Genomic DNA, 21,890 nt, shown 5'->3' on the forward strand with positions numbered 1-21,890 from the left:
TCCTTTCTGTTGCCAGTATACTCTGTCTGTCACATCTTCTTTCTCTGCCACACAGCTCACCTGTGGTTAGCTGTGTGCCCCTGTTAACTCATTCTTTATGGCAGATGTTTCCAATGTAGGAATGTGTGTGGGAGTGGGTGCTGCTGAGTGAAATATCTCATTGCATATGTGTGAAAAGCTGTAATGTGGCAGCTTGAGTCGGATGAGTCAGTCAGTCAGTGATTCAGTGTTGAGCTTGAGAGTGAATGGATGTGTGTTTTCACGCTCACCTGTAGTAAACTGTGTCACCTCCTCCACTCTCCCAACAGGGCAGTTATTTTTGAAGGCATATAAGTTAAACGGCTTCGGCTCCTTGCTCAGCTCCCCCCACAGTTCGTGATTGGGCGAAGTCCACCGGCCGGCTAGCGTGTCATAATCTCGCCTGCCCAAGTGGACCAGCCGTGTGAAAGGATCGTACAAGCCTCCATGAAAGCCGATGACAAGCTGGAAGTCAGGGTTGGTGTCCTGATAGACCTCTCCGTAGGGGGTGTAGAGGATCTCTTTGACCAGTCGGCCCTTGCTTGAGAAAACTGCCCTTGGAGTCCCCACACTGTCACAGGCTACGTAGTACTCCTCCCCGCTGCTCAGCTCCATGGCAATGAGATGGCCCTGTAGGTCGTAGTACAGCGATGTGATCAGATTGCTGCTGTGGTTGTACAAGTGGCTGACCCTGGTGGGGTGTGACAGATCAGCATAAAAGAACTGCAGCTGCTCGCCCTGGCTGGTCTTGGTGGCCACGCGCCGACCCAGCCCGTCGTAGCGGTACCACACTGTGCGCTCAGTCACTCGGTTGAAGACGCGTGTCAGCAGACCGTTGGAGTTGTAGTCGAACAGGTCATTCGCTCGCTGCCGCAGGAAGCCGTCGTCATCCACGCTGTACTGTAACTCACCGAGGTGTGTGATGCGGTCTCTCTGGTCATAGCGCAGCGGAGTCAACCTGTAATTAAAACCAAACAGGCATGTAAGACTGCTGTTAAATTTATAAAACATTGATATATCACCATGTCAACTGCCATGCTAACGGCTCTGTGAGGCTGTGTAGCGGTGCTTTAAGCTAAATGCTAATGTCAGTATGCTAACATGCTCACAATTGCAAATATAACATGCTGATGTATGGCTTTTACAATGCTTACCATGTTTTAGTTTAGCGAGTTAGCATGCTAACATTTGCTAATTAGCACTAAAGACAAAGTATAGCTGAGGATGATTACATTTCATCTTTAGGAGAACATTATAATGTTTGTTCCAAATATCATGGCAATCCATCCGACTGTCAAGACATTTAACACCAAACCACAAAAGTCAACCTCATGATAGCGCTGGAGGAAAAGTCAGAGGATCACCAAAGTAATTAGGATACATAATCTGGAAATGATTAATACACAACATTTTGAGCCAATCCACTCATATCTCATATATTTCACTGGATAAGTGACGTGCTGGTGGCACTAAAGGAAAGTCAGGAGATCACCAAAGTCATCAGGATACATCGTCTGAGAACCATGAATGTCAAATTTCATGAAAATCCATCCAATTGTTCTTCAATATATTTCTGTGTGGGCCAAAGTGGTGAAGAGCCTGACCGACTGACAGAGCCATCCCAAGAGCCAGCCAGCATGGCTAAAAATATAACACATGCAATACACTTGACAGAGTAATGACACATTACCTACTGCAAAATGCGTCTGTTATTTTGTTGAATGTATGAACTTTGTTATTAATCAAATTATAAGGATGTTTCTAAGTATGTAACTATGTCTGTAGATAAATGCTTTGATAAATACAAGAAAAAATGTCCTAAGAGGATATTTAAGTATATCTTCTCTTAAATGTATAACTAACAGGTACTGACTTACCTAGCGCTGGTGCCATGGCTGAGCAGGTTGATGTTCCCGTTGAGGTCGTAGCTATAGCGCCACTGAGGCCGCTCATTGACTGAGGCACTTTGCAATTGGCTGTCTGCGTCATACTCATACATGTAGCGGGTCACGTTGCTGTCCACACCCACCCTGATGTCACAGGTGGTCGTGCGTCCTGCAGAGTCATACTGGATGGTCATCCAGTAGGCGATGGATTTAAGGATCTCATACTGAACCTCCACCACCTGGCCGTAGGAGTTAAATACCTTGGTGTGCTTCATCAGATGGGTAGTGATCACCTAGACAACCGCAGACGACATGGGTTAACCATGTATGCACTCCAACATACACGCCTAAAGTCAAGCCGAAGCGCTTCATGTAGCTGGTTAGTAGCATGGTGAACGTGTTAGCAAACCGTTGCCTATTAACACATCGAGCAGACAAGGAGCAAACAAAATTCATTTGGAGTTGTGTTTATTCACTTTCCCTTCTCTGCTTTGCTCTCCACCAACTCCTGAGGAAAACATCTGGTTAATCAAAGCTTTTTTGCTGAAAACAGCTGCCTGCTGGGTAACAAGGTTGATGAGAGCAGTGAGAATGAACCAAAACAATGAGCTGAGAGACCCTAAAACACTCGGAAAACTGCAGATTTGAGTGATAATTCTTTGTGAGTTTGTCACTACGAGCAACCCCTTTCATTTTACACATAGTCATTTGATCCATAGTTAATATAAAAATATTGACTAGTGCACCTTTAAGACAAATCCAAAGTCACAAATATTTCAGGCTAGACTACTAGAGGCAACACAAGTCATGCAGTTTCATATTTTATTCATGAGTATTACCTGGTTGAGGTCGTAGAAGATGACACTGAACTTGCCAAACTGCTCGACCCGCCCTGATACGTCGACATATCGGTATAAATCGATGGGCAGAGGAGTCTCGTTGATGACTGCCTGCATGCTAGTCACTCTGAAGTTGTTGTAGCTGTAGTCAAACCTGGCATTGACCAAGCCCTCCTCGCTGAAGCGGAAGATCTGCCGACTTGTTAGGGGACCTAAGTGAGTCAGAGAGGATTTATGTGAGAAATTCACAGACAATGAAGTTTGAGATACACGTATTAGCACATACATGAATGATACACATACTGTACATGCACGCACGTCCCTCACAGTTGGTCATCACACCACCCGTACAAGCCTGCCTAATTAATTCAAATCTAGGCCTAATTCAACATCATTAACACAGACACACGCAGTGCAATCCGTTCAATATTAACTATCCCCACACCTCTATGGCATTTCCAGTGGTGACCTTTAATATGGAGAGATAATGAAATCTAAAGACAATAGCCATGATGGGCCAATGTGCTCCTTAATGTCAGAACATCAACTTTAACAACACTATTCATCACCTCTGCTGCTAGCTACTACCGCTCATCTTCCATTTAGAAAAAAGCCTGCTAATGAAACACCATTATAGTGCTATTTGAGATGACTCTGATTGCAGTTAAAATGACTAAGTGTCTGGCTTTGGAGACTGTAGAGAGCTGGATCAGCATTACATCTTCTATTTTTATTTTCTGTGGAATGTTGATTCTAAACCTGCGCTAATGGGAAAATGGCAGAATCACTGAGAGTGAGGTGCAGGCTTTTCTACAGCCCTAGGGAACTCACAGTCTGTTCGTCTCGCTTCTCTAGCTGTCACTTCCCCAAGCTGTCATCTTTCCTCTCCTTTTCTGTTCCTTTTCTCCCTCGCCTATCTCTCTATATCCCTGTCTCTCCTCTTTTTTTGGTCCCTACTCTTCCTTGTCTCCTCTCAAGGGACAATTACCACTATCTCTTCTCTCTCTGAGGCTCCGTTTGTTCTGCTGAAATGAGATCAGTTAAAGGAAGGTGAGAGTCTATTCATAGTGAGGGCAAAGTGATAAACACACACACACACACACACACACACACACACACATACAAACACCCACACACAAAAACACACAGCTGTGCCTCGCAGATTAGTGACACCTGATCATGGTGAGCCAACGACCCTGGGAAGACTTACTAACTTGAGGGAATTGGTGAACTGTATTACTGATCTCAACATATCTGCTGCCACAGCTAAAGAGACCTCTCAATGGTCATGCCATTACAGTGTAATGCTGCCATTTATGAAGTGCAATGTCTCTCTAACTAAGTTTCCATATCAGAGGTGAAACAATGAGAGATTTCATGACTTCCTCTCCCACGCAGACATGCATGTATACAAACACAAATACATACAATTGTTCGCATGCATGCATATGACACAAATATAGTATCTCCATTACTAGCTTACCACTAGCTTATATTCATACATTCATTCGTTTACTTTGATCAGGCAGCCTGGTTGCGGAGGTGGGGAAGAGTAACCCGGCTCAGAGCCCAGGGGGTGGTCTCGTATTTAGTGCTGTGGTAGACCACAGTCTCTTCCACTCCAACATGCTCGGTCCTTTTTCACACTTCTAACTGTCGCAGTCTCAAATGAAATAGCACTGCCGCTGACTTAAAGCCAGACTACAGAGTTTGATCCCCCTCAAGAAATATGGCTCAACATGCATGATCGTGCAGTCTCGTCACAGTACAGCTGCTGTGAGTTGCACTCATACAATGATTTTTATGCTCAGATAGATCCTTTTAAATTATCCATATAAAGATGACTCATTGCACATTGTAAATATTTTAAATTGTGGCTGTCTGCCCCTTTAGTGCGTGCGTGTGCTTTAAGTGCATGTGTATATGTACCTGTCTGCCTGTATCGTATGGAGCTTATGAAGCCGTTATGGGTGAGATGAATGGTCTTGACAGTGCCAGAGGCTTCGTCGTAAGTAAAAGTCACCAGGGTGGAGTCATAAACCACCTCAGAGAGCCGTGCTGCTGGTGTATACCTTGAAAAAAAGAAATAAAACGACAAAATAGCAATTTATATTGTAAATAACAAATAAGTAACTTGCGTCAGAAGTATGGAATAAAAAGTATATTTTATTTTAATAAACACCACTTCTTTTTTAACAGTACAGTTGAATATAGATTTGAACTTCAATAGTAAACATACTATCCTTCATGAATATTACAAGAATCCCTTAGGCCATTAAGGAATGAGTTGCACCATCTTTCAGCATTTTATCAAAATCTGACCGGCAGCTGTGGAAGTTATGGCCTTTCCAATCTTGATTGGGACGTTTATTATAGTGTCCCCATTGAGCCAATGAGTATTAAAAATGTTAAATGCCAGAATACTGACCGAATCAGTATTCCAACTTTCATCAGAATCAGATCAGTGCCGTCTGACATAATATGATGATAAAAAAATGTGACCTTTAATCAGTCTCCCTATTAGTCCAATCAGTATAATTTGTAAGGACAGCTTGGTGTGTGTAGCTCGTTTTGTGTTAGCTAGACTGATGTAATGGGGATTTTAAATTTCTGAGATTAGCCTTTAATTAAAGCACCTTCATCAAGCCAATCAGAGTTATGTTTTTATATGCCTGACTATAATGCCAAGATGCATAATGCCTCTAGGTATCATTAAAATCAAACTAATGGTGTCACCAGTGTCATGCCTTCCCTTCAGCATTGCCTCCCCCAAATTAACTGATTAAACAGACTGAGAGTAATATTTCTGTGCTCTGTGTCATACCTGTAGATGACATTACGTCCCGTTCCCAAATACTGACTCCTCAGCAGTCGCCCGTCGAGGGTGTAGTCCTGCAGGAAGGAGGCCTGGCTGTCAGGAGGTGTGTATATGTTCCTGTAGTAACCAATGGACAGGAGCGACTGCAGGGTGTGTTTCACCATGCTGGGCATCGTCACAGCGACCAGACGGTCTGTCTGCTCATATTCAAACACGTAGCGCCGCTGGCTATGCAGGAGTAGCATAATGGACTGCAATAACACAGACAGACAGATGCACAGCAGAATTATGTTTGCTCTACATTTTGATGGGCTTCTTGTCTCCATGTCTGGTGTCTTTTTTTTAAAAATTTAGTTAAAACTTTGTATAACCAAAATATCTGCACTTCAGAAGCAACTTTGGTTTTTATCACAAGGGCCATTCATTATTGAGTTTTTCACTGAAGGCTTAAACGTAGGTAAAACAAAATGAAAAGAATCACTGTAATTGGTGTTCTGGGCTTTTCACTGTCAGCAACAATTTTATTTACAGTTGAATTTTTTAAAATGTTACTTTGCAGACAAGATTTACTAAAATGTGTCTGCAGTGCTGTAGCTATTGGAACAGTTTCAACTGAAGTAAAACAATGTTGTGCAAAAATACTTTTCCATTTAACTGTGAAGTACAATATTAATGTATTAATATTGCATGCAGCAGGTATTATTAATTTCAAGATGGTTCTGTAATATAGACTCATTTACACTCTAATTTTGTCTAAGAACAAAACCTGACACTAACTATACTTCAGGTTGAATATCATTTCATTAAATATCTCAATTAATTTCAAGGACGGAAATTATACCTTCTGGTAGCTTTCAGCTTTGTCACACAATTAAAGGAACGTAGCAGTGCTCTTTGCATGCTTTAGCCCATTGTATAAAAATCACATTTACTGTACATTCCTTCTAACCATTTTTGAAAGTATAGGTCTACTGTTGTGTTTACTGCAAAACCCGCTTTCAGGAAACCACTGGTTTCTTTTCTTTTCACTGTTCTATGAAAATCACGTTATTGAGCCTTGAAACTTGCTTGAGTTACATAATCCATCACAATGAATATCTTGCCTGCTTTTATTGCCGTGTAGTGATGCAGATGTAAGTTCAGGTTGATTTAAAAAGTCTGTACAATAAATGAACTTTGAAAAAAAAACTTAGAGCAGAAATAATCTTCACTCTGCAAATTGATTTCATAGTTAAGTAAATTGAATGGAAAACAGTGGCAGCCTCGAAGGGAGAAAAAAACACATTAAATATATTAAAGAGATGGTTGGCAGTATAGTGCCATAAATGAATTAAATTAGATGCGATTTGTCACTTAATTTTCTGTAGCTGGGGTACTTTTCATACTTAGTGTTAGTTTTGGTTTCGGGCAGCTGAAATAACTTGAGACAAAGAAGCTAAGAGCAGATTCTTATCTCTATCACATTTCTCACCCAAACCTATTTTCTAAGTGAGAGCACAGGTCTTACTCTGTCCGCATATGTGTAGCTCCAGATCTTGCCGTTGACCCAGGCTCTGGACACCACCCTGTCGTTCTCGTACTCCAGCCGCTCAGACCATTCTCCACGGTGGATGGACGACAGCAGTCCTCCACCTGAATAGCTGATGTTTACTTCGGTGTATTTGCTACTGGGCGACCAGACCACGGGCCGGCCCAGTGGGTCATACTGGATATGGAGAGTGAACTTCCTGTGGTCATCATAGATCTTCCCTACTCTGGTGCTCTGATCAAAGTCTATGGACAGCAGGTTCCTGTTATGTGCCTGAAAATAAAAACCAGTGATGGAATATCAGCCAGAGGGAGGGAAGCGAGAAGGAACAAAATAAAAAGTACAATGCAACTTTTTTAATTTTACTGCTTCATAATCATCGCAAATTCTAAATAAGGCCACAACTCACATGCAAATATTAATGAAGTGGCATGTCTCAGACAAGCAGAGATTTCATTCGTTTAGATAAATTAATTGTGACATTTAGAGCAAACCGGGCCTGCATAATAACAATAAATTGCTTTGTGAACAAGTGAAGAGCCGAGTCCAAGGGATTGCTAATTAATTAGTACACATCTGATAAAATGTCCTTTCATACCACATATTCTGTTTGCGTGGTGAACTTTCTGTGCCAAGGAAAAAGAGAAGAGGTGTTGCAGTTGGCGTATGATTTGTGGAAAGTACAGCTAACAGGTTTCCCGAGTCATTTGACCTATCAGCTTGCTCCGAGTGACGTCATTAATCACTCAAAACATCAAGCATGTTGTGTAATATCATGCTGTAGCAGTGTTCAGACTGCGTCATACTTTGTTGGCTCAAAACAAATGTAAGATGCACTGAGCAGATTACATCAGAAGTGACATTTCTTTGTCATTTTTAATGCAATGGATAAAGGTCAGACTTCACAACTTTTACTTTGACACTGAGAGTACTTCTAAGTTGTGGTTAAGTTGCACTGTTACCTAATCACACAGGTTTCCGTGACATTTGACAAGTGTTGGCCTGTGCTACAGTGTATTAAGGTGCAAAAACATACTGTACAGAACTGAGACAGGATTTCTGTGTGATTTGAGTCAGCTAAAGAAACTGTTAGTGATTTAGTGTTTTACCCTGAGCCTGCGTTCATAAGTGCTGTAGTTAGTCTTGCTCTGCTCCTTCCTCTGCCTCCACTCTATCAGGCTGGGGGCATGGTCTCCAGGCAGGCTGATGTTACAGCGGCTGGCCGTGGGACTGACTCCTCCCCCGACGCCACCGGGGAGGAGGGGCTCCGTGCTGAGTGACAGCTCCATCCCACTCGCAAGCGACACGAGGAATGAGCCATCAGCGCTTACTCTGTATGAACTCTGTGCGTGGTCTGGGGAGGGCGATCACAGGTGGGATACACACGTACAAATATGCACACACACACACACACACACACACACAGGCACAGAAAACCACACATGCACACAAGGATGCAAATATGCAGTAACAAATGAAAAAAAGTGTGAAAAAAACATCAGTCTGTCTTTTTCAAAAGGCAACCTTGAAAAAAAATCTTTTTGATACAGCAGCAGACTGTACATGAATACAGTGAATACAAGTCTGGCTTTTTGTGTGTGCGTTTTATTTGAATTAATTGCTTAAATCTTTGTGCTGAAGTGTTTTTTTTTTAATTCTCTCTTTGGCTGTGCTACATTAGCTCTATACTGTATTGGCTATTGTATCTTTAGAAAAATGTAATCTATTCAGATTGAGAGCAAAAGAGAAGGAGAAAGAGAGAGACAGGTGGACAGATAGAGAGAGAGGAACCATAAGAGAGAGAGAGTGAGAGACAAAGAAAGAGACAAAAGAAGGAGGGGGGGGTAAGGGATAGGCGCTGGCCGTGAGAGTTCACACGTTTGCAAAGGTTTCTCAGAAACTGCTCTTTCATTTCTATGTTGCTCTGAGTAAGATTTCAGACAGAATTTACACATCAATCGTCATCACTTTCTCTTATGCCTTGACCATTTCTAAAACACAATTAATAAAAAAAACGACAAAATAACCATTAAACTATATTTTAATCATAAAACTTAAAGCAGCTAATAAACTGGATAGTAACTTCTATTCCCTCCACCATTATAAAACCTCTCTCTGTATATACGGTTATTGTTGCCTCAGAGGCAAGAAAAGACATGAATTTGTGGGTAGTGAAAGTAAGCAGGGCACTTTAAAATACAGGGTCATTGCAACTCGTCCCTGGCAGCTCTGTCATACTGTAGCGCTGTGCATGTGCGAGTGTATTTGTGTGTTGGAGCAGCATTTCTCTCCCTGCAGTCCTGTCATTGTGACAACTGCTAGAAAGCAATTAAAGGGATGACATGAGAAGAAACTGCTCCCATGAGCAGCTTCTCCACTCCACTCTCATTTTCTCCTCTTCTCATCTCTGCCCTCTTTTCCATTTTTTTCCCGCGGTCGTTAAGACATTTCACAAGTCAGTCGGATCTGTCTCTTTTTTGTAAATAAAAAAAAATAAATAGCTCTTTCTTTTTACTGCCCATTAGTCTGGTTATGTAACAAGGTCACATCAGATCCATATGTGAATTATTCATAGAGAGGGATGAATCCTTTTTCAAAGCTGTGAATCTCCTGCAGATCTAGTACAGCCGATGAAGGAGAAAAAGAAAAACACAGGTCAGTGCATCTGACCTGACCAGAATAATGGCCACGTTATTTCAGTTTGCCAGTCATAAATGTTTAAACATGACTGTAACCTTACATACTTCCCTCCTTATACATCTGTGTATGCTGTGAACTGTTTAGTCTCCCCCAGATGAGTCATAAATGGTCTTGCGGCATGTTTGTGGTTAAGTAGATGGGGGTAGATGTATTATGGTGAGGCTATAATCTTTCCTACATGTCAACCAGTGAATATATTGGTATATAATACATTACATCCTCGCCCTCATATTTGGCTCTGTGCAAGCCACTCAATCTTCCTACAGTTTACCGATTTCCCTACTGACCTATGACGAGGAAAAAAACCCTAAGTGCCCAACACGTCATGGTGCTCTACCTTGTCTGAATGTGTAGATGGTGTCACTAGCAGACAGGTTGGTGCTGGTGACAAAGTTTTCACGGTTGGATGCCTCAACCTCCACCCGAGACCAGCGCTCCAGGTTGCCGTGGAAACCACTCACATCACCAGTGGGGAGGGTGATGTTGGTCACACGGCCCTCGCTGTTGTACCTTGGAGAATAAACACAAAGGCGATGATGTACAAGCGCAAACACACAAACAGATAACTGTTCCTCTTGGATAAATGAACACAGCGGTACCCACACACACAAGCACGCACACACACTCATACACACTATCACTCTCATACACAAACATCGGCACAGAGTAAGTGTCAACTGTGATTTATATATGTAATTATCCAGCTGTGGAATTTGAGACAGAGACCGGGCTAGCAGTGGTGAATAATTCAGACAGATGTGTTTTTGTGTGTGTACTCTATGTGTAATACTAAACATGTGTGTGATCAAAGTGTTGCCGAGATGTTCTTCAGCTAATCAGTCACTTAAGCAAAGACTAAAAAAAAAAAAAAAAAAATAGTCTGTTCACTTTTCCACAGTGATGGTGATACATTAGTTACCACCAGATGGCACTCACATTTCACATCGCAAACATAAGCTCTTTCTCCTATTAACACACATGCACACACATGCAATCCCATGTCCACTAATACATTTAGAGTCAAGCAACCAAGCATGAATAAAAGAGAGTGAAAGAGAGAAAAGGGAAAGCAAGAAAGACAAGAGAACAATAGATAAAGACAAAAAAACCCTGTGAACTTACTCATAAACAGTAGTCCAACTGTTCTCATCACTCTTGGTTGCTAGGAGACCTGTGTTGCCATGGTAAGTGATGTGGGCGATGTCATGGCCTTGGGCCGACACCTTCCTCAGTGTTCCGCTGTTGCTAAGAGACAGCCAGTACACCTGTCCACCAGGTAACGCCAGCCAGAGGGGCACTCCGTGAGCGTCTCTCCTCACTTGGAGCCCCCGACTGTCCCGGCCCGTCAGCCCAGACAGCTGGCCGTCTGTGCCGTAAGAGAAGTTGTACAGGTAGTGGCCGGTGATCAGGTGTTTAGTGTATAAGTGAGAGCCATTCTGTCGTGGAAAAGAAGAGAGACAGAGATCAGGATTGGGTTGCACCAGCAATTCTTCTATCCGTTACCAAGTTTATGTGTCAAGTTCTTCCTAAACTCTTAGTAACTACTAGCTAGTTTAAAGGTGTGATTTACTAAATCTTGTTGCACCTTAAACTCAAGGAACATCTTAGCTACTAAAGACTTCTAAAGCAATAAACTATGTAGACAGGAAGTTAATGTAGCATCGGGAGCTGTTGCACAACTTCCAAAAATAACAATTTTAGGGGGTCAAACAATATATTATGTTTGTGCCAGTCTTGATATGCAGATATAAATGCATATATGAAGAAATATGTGTTTCAGAGTTTGTAGTATTAATATGATTTAGAATGAGTGGGAAATATCTGATTATGCTAACCTAGCTAACATTTTTTGATCATTCGGTTTTATTAGCTTAATGTTTTTTTTAATTCAAGGTACATTTTGTTATTTTTGTGAAATATAATTTAAAAACTAGTTTACATCATTATTAAACATAATATTACATATTTTATTTAGGATGATTGCAGCTGTATGTGACACTATTGTCCAAGTCTAATTTCCCCTCAGGGACAATAAAGTATATCTTATCTTATCTTGTCTCATCTTATCTTATATTATCTAACTGCATTTTAATCAAGAGTCAAGTCAGATGTGTCAATTATATCTCATTACCTCTTTTACTTCTGACTCTAGCATTGTAAGTAATATATAAGTAAGTTAATGTAAGCTTTGTCAGTTAGCATAAGTAAGTTAGCTATGCAACACTAACACCTGGTAGTTCCTGGGTGTAAATACATACTACCTGGTTTGTGTAGTGCAACCTGTTTTAATTTAATGAACACTAAGATAAACACTTACAACTAGACTAAGTTTGAACTTAGAAACAACACAAAATTACACAGTATTCATGTATACTGGGACAGTATTGGTGTTCATAGAGGATTCTCTTTCCGACCTTAACTGAGACATACGGGAGTATTCTAGTATCAAGATATTGACATGAGAGCTCAGGCATTGTCTACCTGGCTGAAGAGATAGAGCTCTTGGTCCAGTGGGGAGCTGATCTCCACCAGTCCGGCTGGGCTGGGCTGAGGCTGGTTGGGGCTGACAGCTCTGATCCGGATGTTGCCCAGATCAGCAATATAAAGGGTGCCATTGGGGGCCACAGCTAGAGAGGAGGGGGCTTTGAGACGAGCGTCACGGGCATAGCCTCCATCACCTGATAAGAGAAACAAGAAGATACTATTTCAGTGGAGTAGAAACTCTCTTTATCAACAAAATAGCACAAGTGAAGCCACCCTGAGTTAAAAAACACACTGAGAAATACAAATTATTCTTCAGAGAAGCAAAGAAGTTACAACCGGTTCACACAAGCTTTGCAAAATATGAAGGTCCCATGGTGTGGCTTAAGCGTTTATCAGTTTTGCTCAGGACTCGGACTTGTTGGGATACCATAGCTTCCCAATGGAGTGGATATGACCACCTTGATAGTGACCTCAGCCTTATCAGACGGTAGTAGTGGATGACTGAAGGCATTCAGATGTCTTTGGTAGCACAGCTGGATAATAGCTGGGTGAAGCCCTTTAGATGCTGTCAGCGGTAGGCCCGGGGCCTCTGATGGGTCTGTGCAGACAGCAGGGTGGCAGTTTATCTCTTGACAGCATGCACATTATGTTTTTGTGCGTGAGTGTGTTCGTGTCTGTTTGTATTTTGTGGGTGTGTGCTCACACGTGTGCGCATGTTCAAAGACACCATGTGAGTGTTTACGGTGTAGGGATGGAAACGGAAAGCCTCTGAAGAGAGTAATCATCTGTTAACAGCAAGACATGATTGAAAATATGCAAAGTACAACCCAAGAAATAGGGATGGTTACAGCCCATTGGCTTGTGGCATGGGAGAGACACTTCCCTCCATTTTGAATAGAAAAGAGACAGATTTTTATGAGCAGAATTAAATGATAAAATCACATCACATCCTCTGACACTTACAATGAAAGCATGGCCTAACTGTCAAAGGAACATCTGCTTATTTGTTTGGCCCTTTCCTTCTTTCTTTTATTATGTTTCAGGTGCCCTTCCATGATACACCAACCAGTTACAACCTTTAGTGGCTAGAAGAGAGCTTTTTCTTTCGCCAGCTGTAATTTGAATAGATTTAAAAGGTTTCTCTCAAGCTGGTTCCTACTGAAATTCAGCTGGGGGTTTTTGCAAAGAAGGAGGCATCTCTATAAATACAAATACAAATAAAAATCCCTCATACACACACGCACACACACTCTGTATACCCAACGCACATTAACACATTCACAAACTCTTACTTTTCCATGGTGACATTATAGATAGTCATTTCAGTCCTGTATATTGTCATCATTTACAGGAAGGTCATTATCATATTTTTTAAACTATTTTTCAAGGAGAGTCACAGCGACCCCTCTTAGATATTAAAATTCTATCTGAATTAAATGATTCAAAGTAGACAAATTCAAAGTAGAGAAGGAAGCAGTGTAGGAAGCAGACAAGGGAGGGAAATTTCTTCTCAAGTTCTGCTAATAAAATCGTTGGCCAGCAGGGACACACAGCCAGTAAGATTTAATCGCTCCATATCAAGACACACTGACTATTTCAATTCATATTAGATATGTCAAGGCTTTTAAAATCAGTCAAGGCTTTTAAAATGTTTTTTTGTTTTTGGTTCTTACTAATGTGCTACTAAACCAGGCCAAGAAAGATATGATCTGATATGATTTTTAAGTGTACTTACATGTTGTTTTTAGTACTGTAATCCTATTAGACATAATCTAATACTCTCATATTACTTAATCCTGCACTCACATTACAAGTCCGTGTGTTTGTTTGTTTCCGTGTGTGTGTGTGCTGCCTGATGACCCACCAGAGAAGCAGTCACAGTTGGGGTCTATCTTACAGTCACAGTCTGTGGGGGCTCCAGAGATAACAGATATCTCCCCGTTGGTTGACACCTGTGGAGTATTCAGAAACATACACGTCACACACGGCTACAAAACATTCATTGTTGAAGAGAAGATAATGTTGAACAACAGCCTTTGTTGTGTCTAATCTCTCTGACAAACAAGATAATGACGGCATTTTTATAAAAACCTGAGCTAAAGATGTAGATAACGACATTATTGTGAAATAAGAGAAGAATGACAATGTATTTGGCTGTGTTTTTCCGTCTTTTGTTCAACTGAAGAAATCTCAGATGATATCGCTGATGATTTTTTTAATTACAAGAAAAACAAAAAACTTATATATCTTCAGTTTGTGAGAAAACTCCTTTACTGGTCTTCATTGACTAATTAAAGCACCCTAAAGCTAACATTAAGTGTTACGCATGTCCAGCCCTCCAAAACCTGACTGTCTTGATAGAAATTGCTTTAATGAAAAACATCTGAAGAACACCAACAGTTTTGACGATTGATTTCGACGAACTGGTCCAAGAGGTGCATGCTTTATTGGAGGATGATCTGGGCCTGTATATATCAAGCATCTCAGAGTAGGAAATCAGTCCTAAGATACTAAAAATTGCAACACATATTTGGTGCAACTTTAAGGCCTAGGAGTAAAAGCAATTTAGCAACTTTCTTAACCTATGTTCTTCAGGATTTTAGGGGAGCTGTGGAGTGGTCCTACCCAGTTTTGAGTCCCCAAAGGAGGACAGTGATGAGATAAACATACACTCACATTCTAGGAGGTTTTGATCTTTTGATTTAAAATAATGACAAACTTCTTCAGAGATCCTTAATTGACTTGTCTGCAATTTACGCTCCATTTCTCCATATTCAAAAACATGCCCACTCCACAGAACAAGCTCTTGCAATTGATGCTTAATTGAAAACAAACAAACACAGCCACAACAGAGCTAATTTGGGATGTAACGATTATGATTTTACTGCATCTCAAAGCTCCAGTAGCATGCATATTCAATAACTTCCTGCTACTATACAAGATTAAAAATAAAATTCAACACATATTAGTTATGCATGTGGGGTTCTTGATGTTGTGCCCAAATTCTTGACACACAGACATGCATGGACCATGAGAATAGTCCGACAGGGGTGCCAAAACATTGCTTAAATAGGCATGTCCACATTTAATAGAGCTCGTTATACTGGGGGAAAAAAATGCAAACAGAACAAGTTGCAGCTGGTGCCAGCCATTTAAGATGAAATGTACCAGTTAATTTGTATGTCATTTTTTTTATCAGTTTAAAATATGTTGTCAGTCTTTACCTGTGCACAGACAGTTTATCTTACAAGTGACACAGTTTTCTTCATTTAATTTATTTTTCTTGCATTAAAATGATCCTACATCACTTCAGCCATCACTGTCAGTATTTGAATGTGTTGATTGCACATCAGAACTGCTGAGAAAAAAAACTGCATCACATCATCATTAATTTAATTTTACGGTTCAGTGTCATAAAACAGTTTCATTCACTCTCAAAGGAGATCTTCGGCTTGTTGCTGAGAGAGTGTGTGTGTGACGCCTCGTATAAATAACTCCTGAGCCCTGCACTGAAGCGGTTTCTCTGTGAGTGATTCTGAAAAGCTTGACAAAAAACTGTTGAGAATAAAATATATATAATATGTGTGACAAATATTGTAAATAAGACAATGCTTTGCACTAACATAGCTGTCTCGTCTGCATCACAAAGATATCTGAGGACTTTTATGTTTCTGTCGAACTCTGCATGGACTCAGCGTGGCGCTGCTGACCACAAAGGGATTATTGATTGAGTCCGGCAGGCAGTATGGGCTTGGTGCTAGTGCCCAAATGTTGCAGTCCTGTGATAGCATGCTGCTAGCTAATGGAGCTAATGGATGAAAAAGAACAAATGAAGATAGTCTTTGGGTTATTTGTTTTGGATGCATCAGAGTTTTGTTTATGTGCAACGTGAGAAACAGAATCTGTGAATGCCACAAACAACCTGACCAGAGTGAAACTCACGATACAGTACGTGTGACAGTTAATTTGTGTTGCAGGGCCAGATGAATTTATGGTGTCAGTTGCACGTGTCGTGTCTTTTCCTGTGCGGCAGTTTTATCACAGCTCTGGGGTAGCGGGCTTGGACACCTGTCTTGCAGTTAGAGGGTCACAGTTGCAGATTTTAGAGGCAGTAGTGGAGTATAATAAGGTGTAATAAATCATCTGCCACAACATAATAGTCCTTTACATTTTAAATTAATAACCAGTAGTACAGTAGTATACCAATACTTTCTTTGGTAACTAGAAAATGACATCGACCATGAGGATTAACTTAGTAACTAGGTTGTTTTTTTTTTTTTGTAAAAGAGTGACCTGTTGAATGCGGTTGATGCGTCTCTCATCAGTCTCAGCGATGAACAGTGTGCCAAGGTGAGACAGGGCGATGGCCTTGGCAGCTTCCAGGGTGGCGCGAACAGCTGCTCGGCTCACCAGGTGATGGTCAATACCTGGAACCTGGCAGTGGATGGGACGGCCCGCCACGATACGCACCTGAAGACCTTCTGATACCTGAAAAAATACATCATCATGTATCAGCTATGTATAATAGAGGCAGAGAATAATTCAAATGAATTACTGTGGTTACACTAACTATCTTCAGTCAGTGGAATCAGCAACTGACAATATCAACAACTCTATGACTTATTTGATGAGTCACTACGTTAAGATACAAACTCTTACAGATAATCTATTCATTTTGGAAGATTTTGGATAATCCAAAAAACCTGAACGACATTTTCTTAAAAACAACTTCTACAGAGACTTTTGATAGCATGTTATTTTTTTTAACAAGGTACTCTTTTTCTTTCTTTTATGTTACCAGCCTCACTCCCTCCAAATGCACCTAAAGTGACAGCACTGCAATTTGCATGGAAATATTTCATAACTCTTTCTTCCTCTGCTACAGTTCTAATGTTTCCCAAAAAAGCATAAGCTTGAATAAGAAACAGGTTTAGAAAATATTCACTGGCAAACGTGAGGCGAGTGTGTTTAGGACTGCGTCTCTACCTGTAAGACGATGTTGTTGTCCAGGATGTAGAGGGAATTGTCCAGAGGGTTGATGGCCAGGTCTGTTGGCCACTCCAGACGCACCTGTGGAAAGACACATACACGTACGCAAACACACACCGTACATGCAGTAGCTGTATTTCTATCAAAAATGAGAACAAAAGAACAAGAAAGCCTTGGCGACGATTGCCCACAAGAGTCAGTTACAGGTGATACAAATAATATCTCCTTAATAACATAGCATTAGGCCTGCTGACCCTCCCTGCTCATGCAAAGGTCAGCAGCGGGCAGGGAGCCTTCCCCCGTGTTTATTCAAGACTCACACCGGCTCGCCTCGGCACTGTTCCAAATGTCAGCCAATAACCATGATCGCCGCCTGCTCAAATAGCACACCCTGCCCGCTAACACCGTGGGGGTCAAAGACAGACAAACCTACAGGAGCGCACAGCCGCCCACATCACTGTCTGTCTCACACACACAAACACTCAAACTGCGAGCTGCGTGTGCTATGGAGACGAGGCAGCGCGTCTGAGGGATCAGTGAGGTGATTGATGACTATGAGGGATGGATTGGTAAATAAATGGATCATGTTAAATTGCCACTGACATGTCCAATTATAGGCTCTGTCAAATGAGAGAAGAGGGTTCAGTCTCATCCCATTTTAAGAGGTAGGGAGATTCATCAAGCTGGACTACGCTGTCCTCAGCCAAAGAGGACACGCATCAAATCTCTCCTGCTCATGATATTGAACTATACAGTGATGGCAAGCGATTACTTTTAGAAGTTCAGTTGAGGTGTACACTGAGTCGAGACAGATGAATTAAAGTCAAACTAAAATTCAATTTTGCGAGTATATCAATATGTATATTCTTAAAGTTTGTTTTTTGACTTTTGTAGAAAGAAGAACATGCGACTCTGCCCTCTACATATGATTCTCACCAGGAGGTGTGAAGATTTGGTTCTGACTCACAATGTTGGTACTCATAATTTGCAATATCTGTCTGTAAAGGCACTAAGAATAGTTTGAAATATCACTTCAACAGGCTCACACAGGCAGTTAACCAGCTGGGGGTGCTGATGTTGTCAGCTATAGATGAGTACCATCTGTGGTTTAGCCTATGTTTACTCCGTGACTCTGATTGTTAGTTGTGGTTCAAAACATGGGGTAACGTATGGAGCCTTGTGGTTACAGGAGTACAAGCTGCTGTGAATTTTAACATGGTTATTTACCATCACCACATCTGGACCTGTAAAAGAGAGAAAGGAAACGCTAGCTAGCTGCTCTGAGCAGGTGAGCAGCGCTGTGCAGGATAACTGCAACAGATAATTCAGGTGTTGAAACAACATGTAGACATGTAACATCTAGTAACATCAGTTTCTCAGTGGAAGCTAGTTAGCCTAGCTTCAACTAACAGGACAATGGGTCCTACCAAATTTTGAATGTTGTAAAGGGTCAGACAGCTAAAATCTCAACAGTTGCTAACACAAAGTGGAAGACGTCTTGTATTGTAGTTTGTAGGATATAATGTTATGACGTTTTCTAGTCAGTAGCACACACAAAAATTGACAGCGTGCCTCCAACCATTGCAAAAGGGAAATGCCACTGTTTCCAAAAACATGTCCACAGTTTTCCTCTTTTGAATGATGGAAGAATCTCCATATAGCTGCAGTATCCTTATATATTTCCTTACACAAAAACATATTGAGTAGAATATGATTTTAGTTCAACTTTAAACTCTGCTGTTCATTTACCATAAATTACTGCAGTGATGTTTGTCTAGCCGTAGCTACAGAAGTTCTCATCAATTTTGATGCCACTTTGAGGTCACAGTGGTTTACAAGAACAAACACAGATCGAGTATGATTATGAATTGATGTGCTGCAGAGGATGATGGTTAACAAACAGGACCATTGTGAGGTAACATGGGCCCCTTTAAAGACATGTAAGAGCACCTCTGGGATTTCACCTGGCCTGAACACACATATTCACACACACAGACACTCACAGAGACAGGCACTTGGATCCCTATGTGTGGGCAGAGATCCCTCTATAGAGCCAGCAGTTCATCTATAATTCATCCTCTGCTCTAATAGGCCTGATATAAGTCAGCAGTGTGATCTGAAGGCTGGCTGATCAAATCTGTGCGGTAGCTGTCTTTGGTCTTTCACCAGACGCTCTCCCTCCCTCTCTCTCTCTCTCTCTCTCTCGCTCACACACACTTGTACACCTTTAAGAAGTCAGAAAGAGTTTCTATGGAGGAGGCTGAACAATTTACATTGATAAAACAATTACTGACCGTAAGAAAACAAAAAGCAAACAGCTACTACTTTGATATTTTTTTAATCAATTACTCCAATTAGTCGACACAAAACACATTCAGAAGCCTTATTTTTCTAAAGATTATTCACTCAAATGGTGAGGATGAAGTCTTTTCTGGAGCACTACAAGCAGCTCTTCTACCTTTCACTTATACTCCAGTACATTATTAGCTTACCTGGCTGATGTCCATGCGTGCATCACAGCTCAGCGGCTGCGTCGACATCAGTCCGTTTGAGCCAATCACAGTGGAGAGCAAACCCCTCTCATTTATCTTCTGAATGGTGGTGCCATCAACGAAGTAGACAACGCCTCTTTTATCCACTGCAATACCTGGGTGGGTGAGAGAGAGAGGCAGAATGAGCTTTGGAGATGACAGAGAGAGCAAGTGGGGGTGAAAGAACAAAAAAAAAAAATGAAAAGGGAGAAAACGTGAAAGAGAGTATGAGAGAGAGAAGAGAAGAGATGAAGAGGAGCGAATAAGGAGAGAGAAGTAAAGTGAAGAGAGGAGAGGGCTTCGGAGAGGCATCCAACTCAGTTAGACATTCAGCTCAGCAAGCGGCTGTCTTATCAAAGGCACTGCACCACAGAAATGTAATTATATTTCCATTCCAGAGCCCACTAAAGAGATTAGAACAATGCAACTGGAGGAAGAAGTTATTTGTCACATTAGATGTGAGCAGGGTGCCGCAGTGAACTTTTGACATTTGACGCCTGCAAACGTGCATTATAAATGTGCACCCGCAAATCCCTGTGCGCATATGTGAATGCCTGCATGCGTGCATAGGTTCACTTGTATTTGTACGACACATGTGAACATATGCTTTGTGAGTGTGTTTTGCTATGAACAGCATATACTTGAACTCTCCTTGCAGTGGAGCTCTGCAGTAGACGGCAAGCGGAGAGAGACAGCGAGAGAGGTAAGTCCAGGTATTAAAGGTCAGGGCAGACTATGAATCATCTGTTATGGATGAGGAGCGACCTTCATCCCCATCTCATCTCCATACAGAGAATAGCTCTTTGACTCAACTCCTCAGCAATATTCCACGACTCAACCCTCACCTCTCATTCTGCCTGCCGCCAATTCCCCTTGATTGCTTTCACTTAGCATCTGTGACTATAAGCCATATTTCAGTATTCACACCTGCCATCTCCAAAGCATGTGGCTCACTGTTGTGCCATTTAAAAATACATTTGGTTTATGGTTTATCATTAAATCATGTCAAGTTTATGTATATATCCCTTTATCACAAGCATGCCTCAAAGGACTTCATGGAGACAAAGCCTACTTAGATCTAGCTAAAACACAATCTATCACAAAACAGTGGAGTACAATATGCAACAAAAGAAACCATAAAACAAAATAGTCTTCAGCCATGTTAGCGGCACAGCTGTGCTTTTGAGCTAAATGCTAACATGCTTCTAATGACAATGCTAACATGCCGATATTAAGTAGGTGTAATGTTTACCATGTTCACTCTCTTAGTTTGGTAATAACATTTGCTAATAAGCACAAAACTAATAGAACATTATTATCAAACTCTTGCCTATTGACAAATGCTAATATTGCAGACACAGAGCAACATTAGCATTCATTTGGAGTTGTGTTTCTGTCCTCCTGTTCTCCACCAACTCCTGAGTGAAATATCTGGCTCTTTAGCAAATACTGCACTATGTTCACCAGCTAGTCGTTAATGTTGTCTGCCTGCTGTTTGGTGCTAAGTGTACAGTGGGATTTCAAGAACTTTTCTTGGCTCAAAACTGCTGCCTGCTGCTGCTGGAAATGAGGTTAATGAGTACAGTGACAATGAACCAAAACACATCACACCATTTGAGCCTTTGTTTATATAAAAATATTGATTAGTGCAGATTTAATATGCCAGGGAACGGTGACAAACACCCCTAACTATTTCCCAGAGCACAAAGTGGCATCTTCAAATTGCTTGTTTTGTTCAACCAACGGTCCAGAATCCGAAGATTATAATGATATGAAATAGAGAAAAGCAGAAGACGGGCTGGAACCAGTAAGTGTTTGGGCATAAAGAGTCTACTCATTTAGCTGTTTTCCCAGCACAACCCACATTAAAGAAGGAAGGAAGCTTCTCAAAAAGATTCAAGAAGAAGTCCCAGCACATCATAATACAAATGGACAATGGAGCGACACCATCAGTATGCAGTACATCTCCAGCTACTCCTCCCTCATTCACTCATTTTGTCCCATTTTCCCTTGAATTTTTTTTCTGTTTCTGTCAGTCTTCTTCCTTTCAAACCCTGTCATACTGGATTATGTGGGGATGTGCCTGCGCTCACTTTC

The 21,890-nt window shown here is 41.3% G+C and overlaps 1 protein-coding gene across 4 annotated transcripts in view; it reads right to left on the reverse strand.

Annotated features, from left to right (window-relative positions):
* tenm1 (teneurin transmembrane protein 1) overlaps nucleotides 1-21,890 on the reverse strand; it is a 185,070-nt gene that overhangs the window by 3,695 nt on the left and 159,485 nt on the right. For all 4 annotated transcript variants that reach the window (XM_067598739.1, XM_067598741.1, XM_067598738.1 and 1 more), the window contains 14 exons: nucleotides 19,755-19,909; nucleotides 17,260-17,343; nucleotides 16,567-16,761; nucleotides 14,138-14,225; nucleotides 12,271-12,467; nucleotides 10,912-11,225; nucleotides 10,127-10,299; nucleotides 8,199-8,443; nucleotides 7,069-7,362; nucleotides 5,568-5,812; nucleotides 4,673-4,815; nucleotides 2,744-2,955; nucleotides 1,896-2,197; nucleotides 270-976 (listed from right to left, as the gene is read on the reverse strand). In XM_067598739.1, coding sequence (XP_067454840.1) covers nucleotides 270-976; nucleotides 1,896-2,197; nucleotides 2,744-2,955; nucleotides 4,673-4,815; nucleotides 5,568-5,812; nucleotides 7,069-7,362; nucleotides 8,199-8,443; nucleotides 10,127-10,299; nucleotides 10,912-11,225; nucleotides 12,271-12,467; nucleotides 14,138-14,225; nucleotides 16,567-16,761; nucleotides 17,260-17,343; nucleotides 19,755-19,909 — 3,354 coding nt within the window. The remainder of the gene's footprint in view (nucleotides 1-269; nucleotides 977-1,895; nucleotides 2,198-2,743; nucleotides 2,956-4,672; nucleotides 4,816-5,567; nucleotides 5,813-7,068; nucleotides 7,363-8,198; nucleotides 8,444-10,126; nucleotides 10,300-10,911; nucleotides 11,226-12,270; nucleotides 12,468-14,137; nucleotides 14,226-16,566; nucleotides 16,762-17,259; nucleotides 17,344-19,754; nucleotides 19,910-21,890) is intronic.

This window comes from Thunnus thynnus, chromosome 9, assembly GCF_963924715.1.
Source record: "Thunnus thynnus chromosome 9, fThuThy2.1, whole genome shotgun sequence".
Classification (NCBI taxonomy): domain Eukaryota; kingdom Metazoa; phylum Chordata; class Actinopteri; order Scombriformes; family Scombridae; genus Thunnus; species Thunnus thynnus.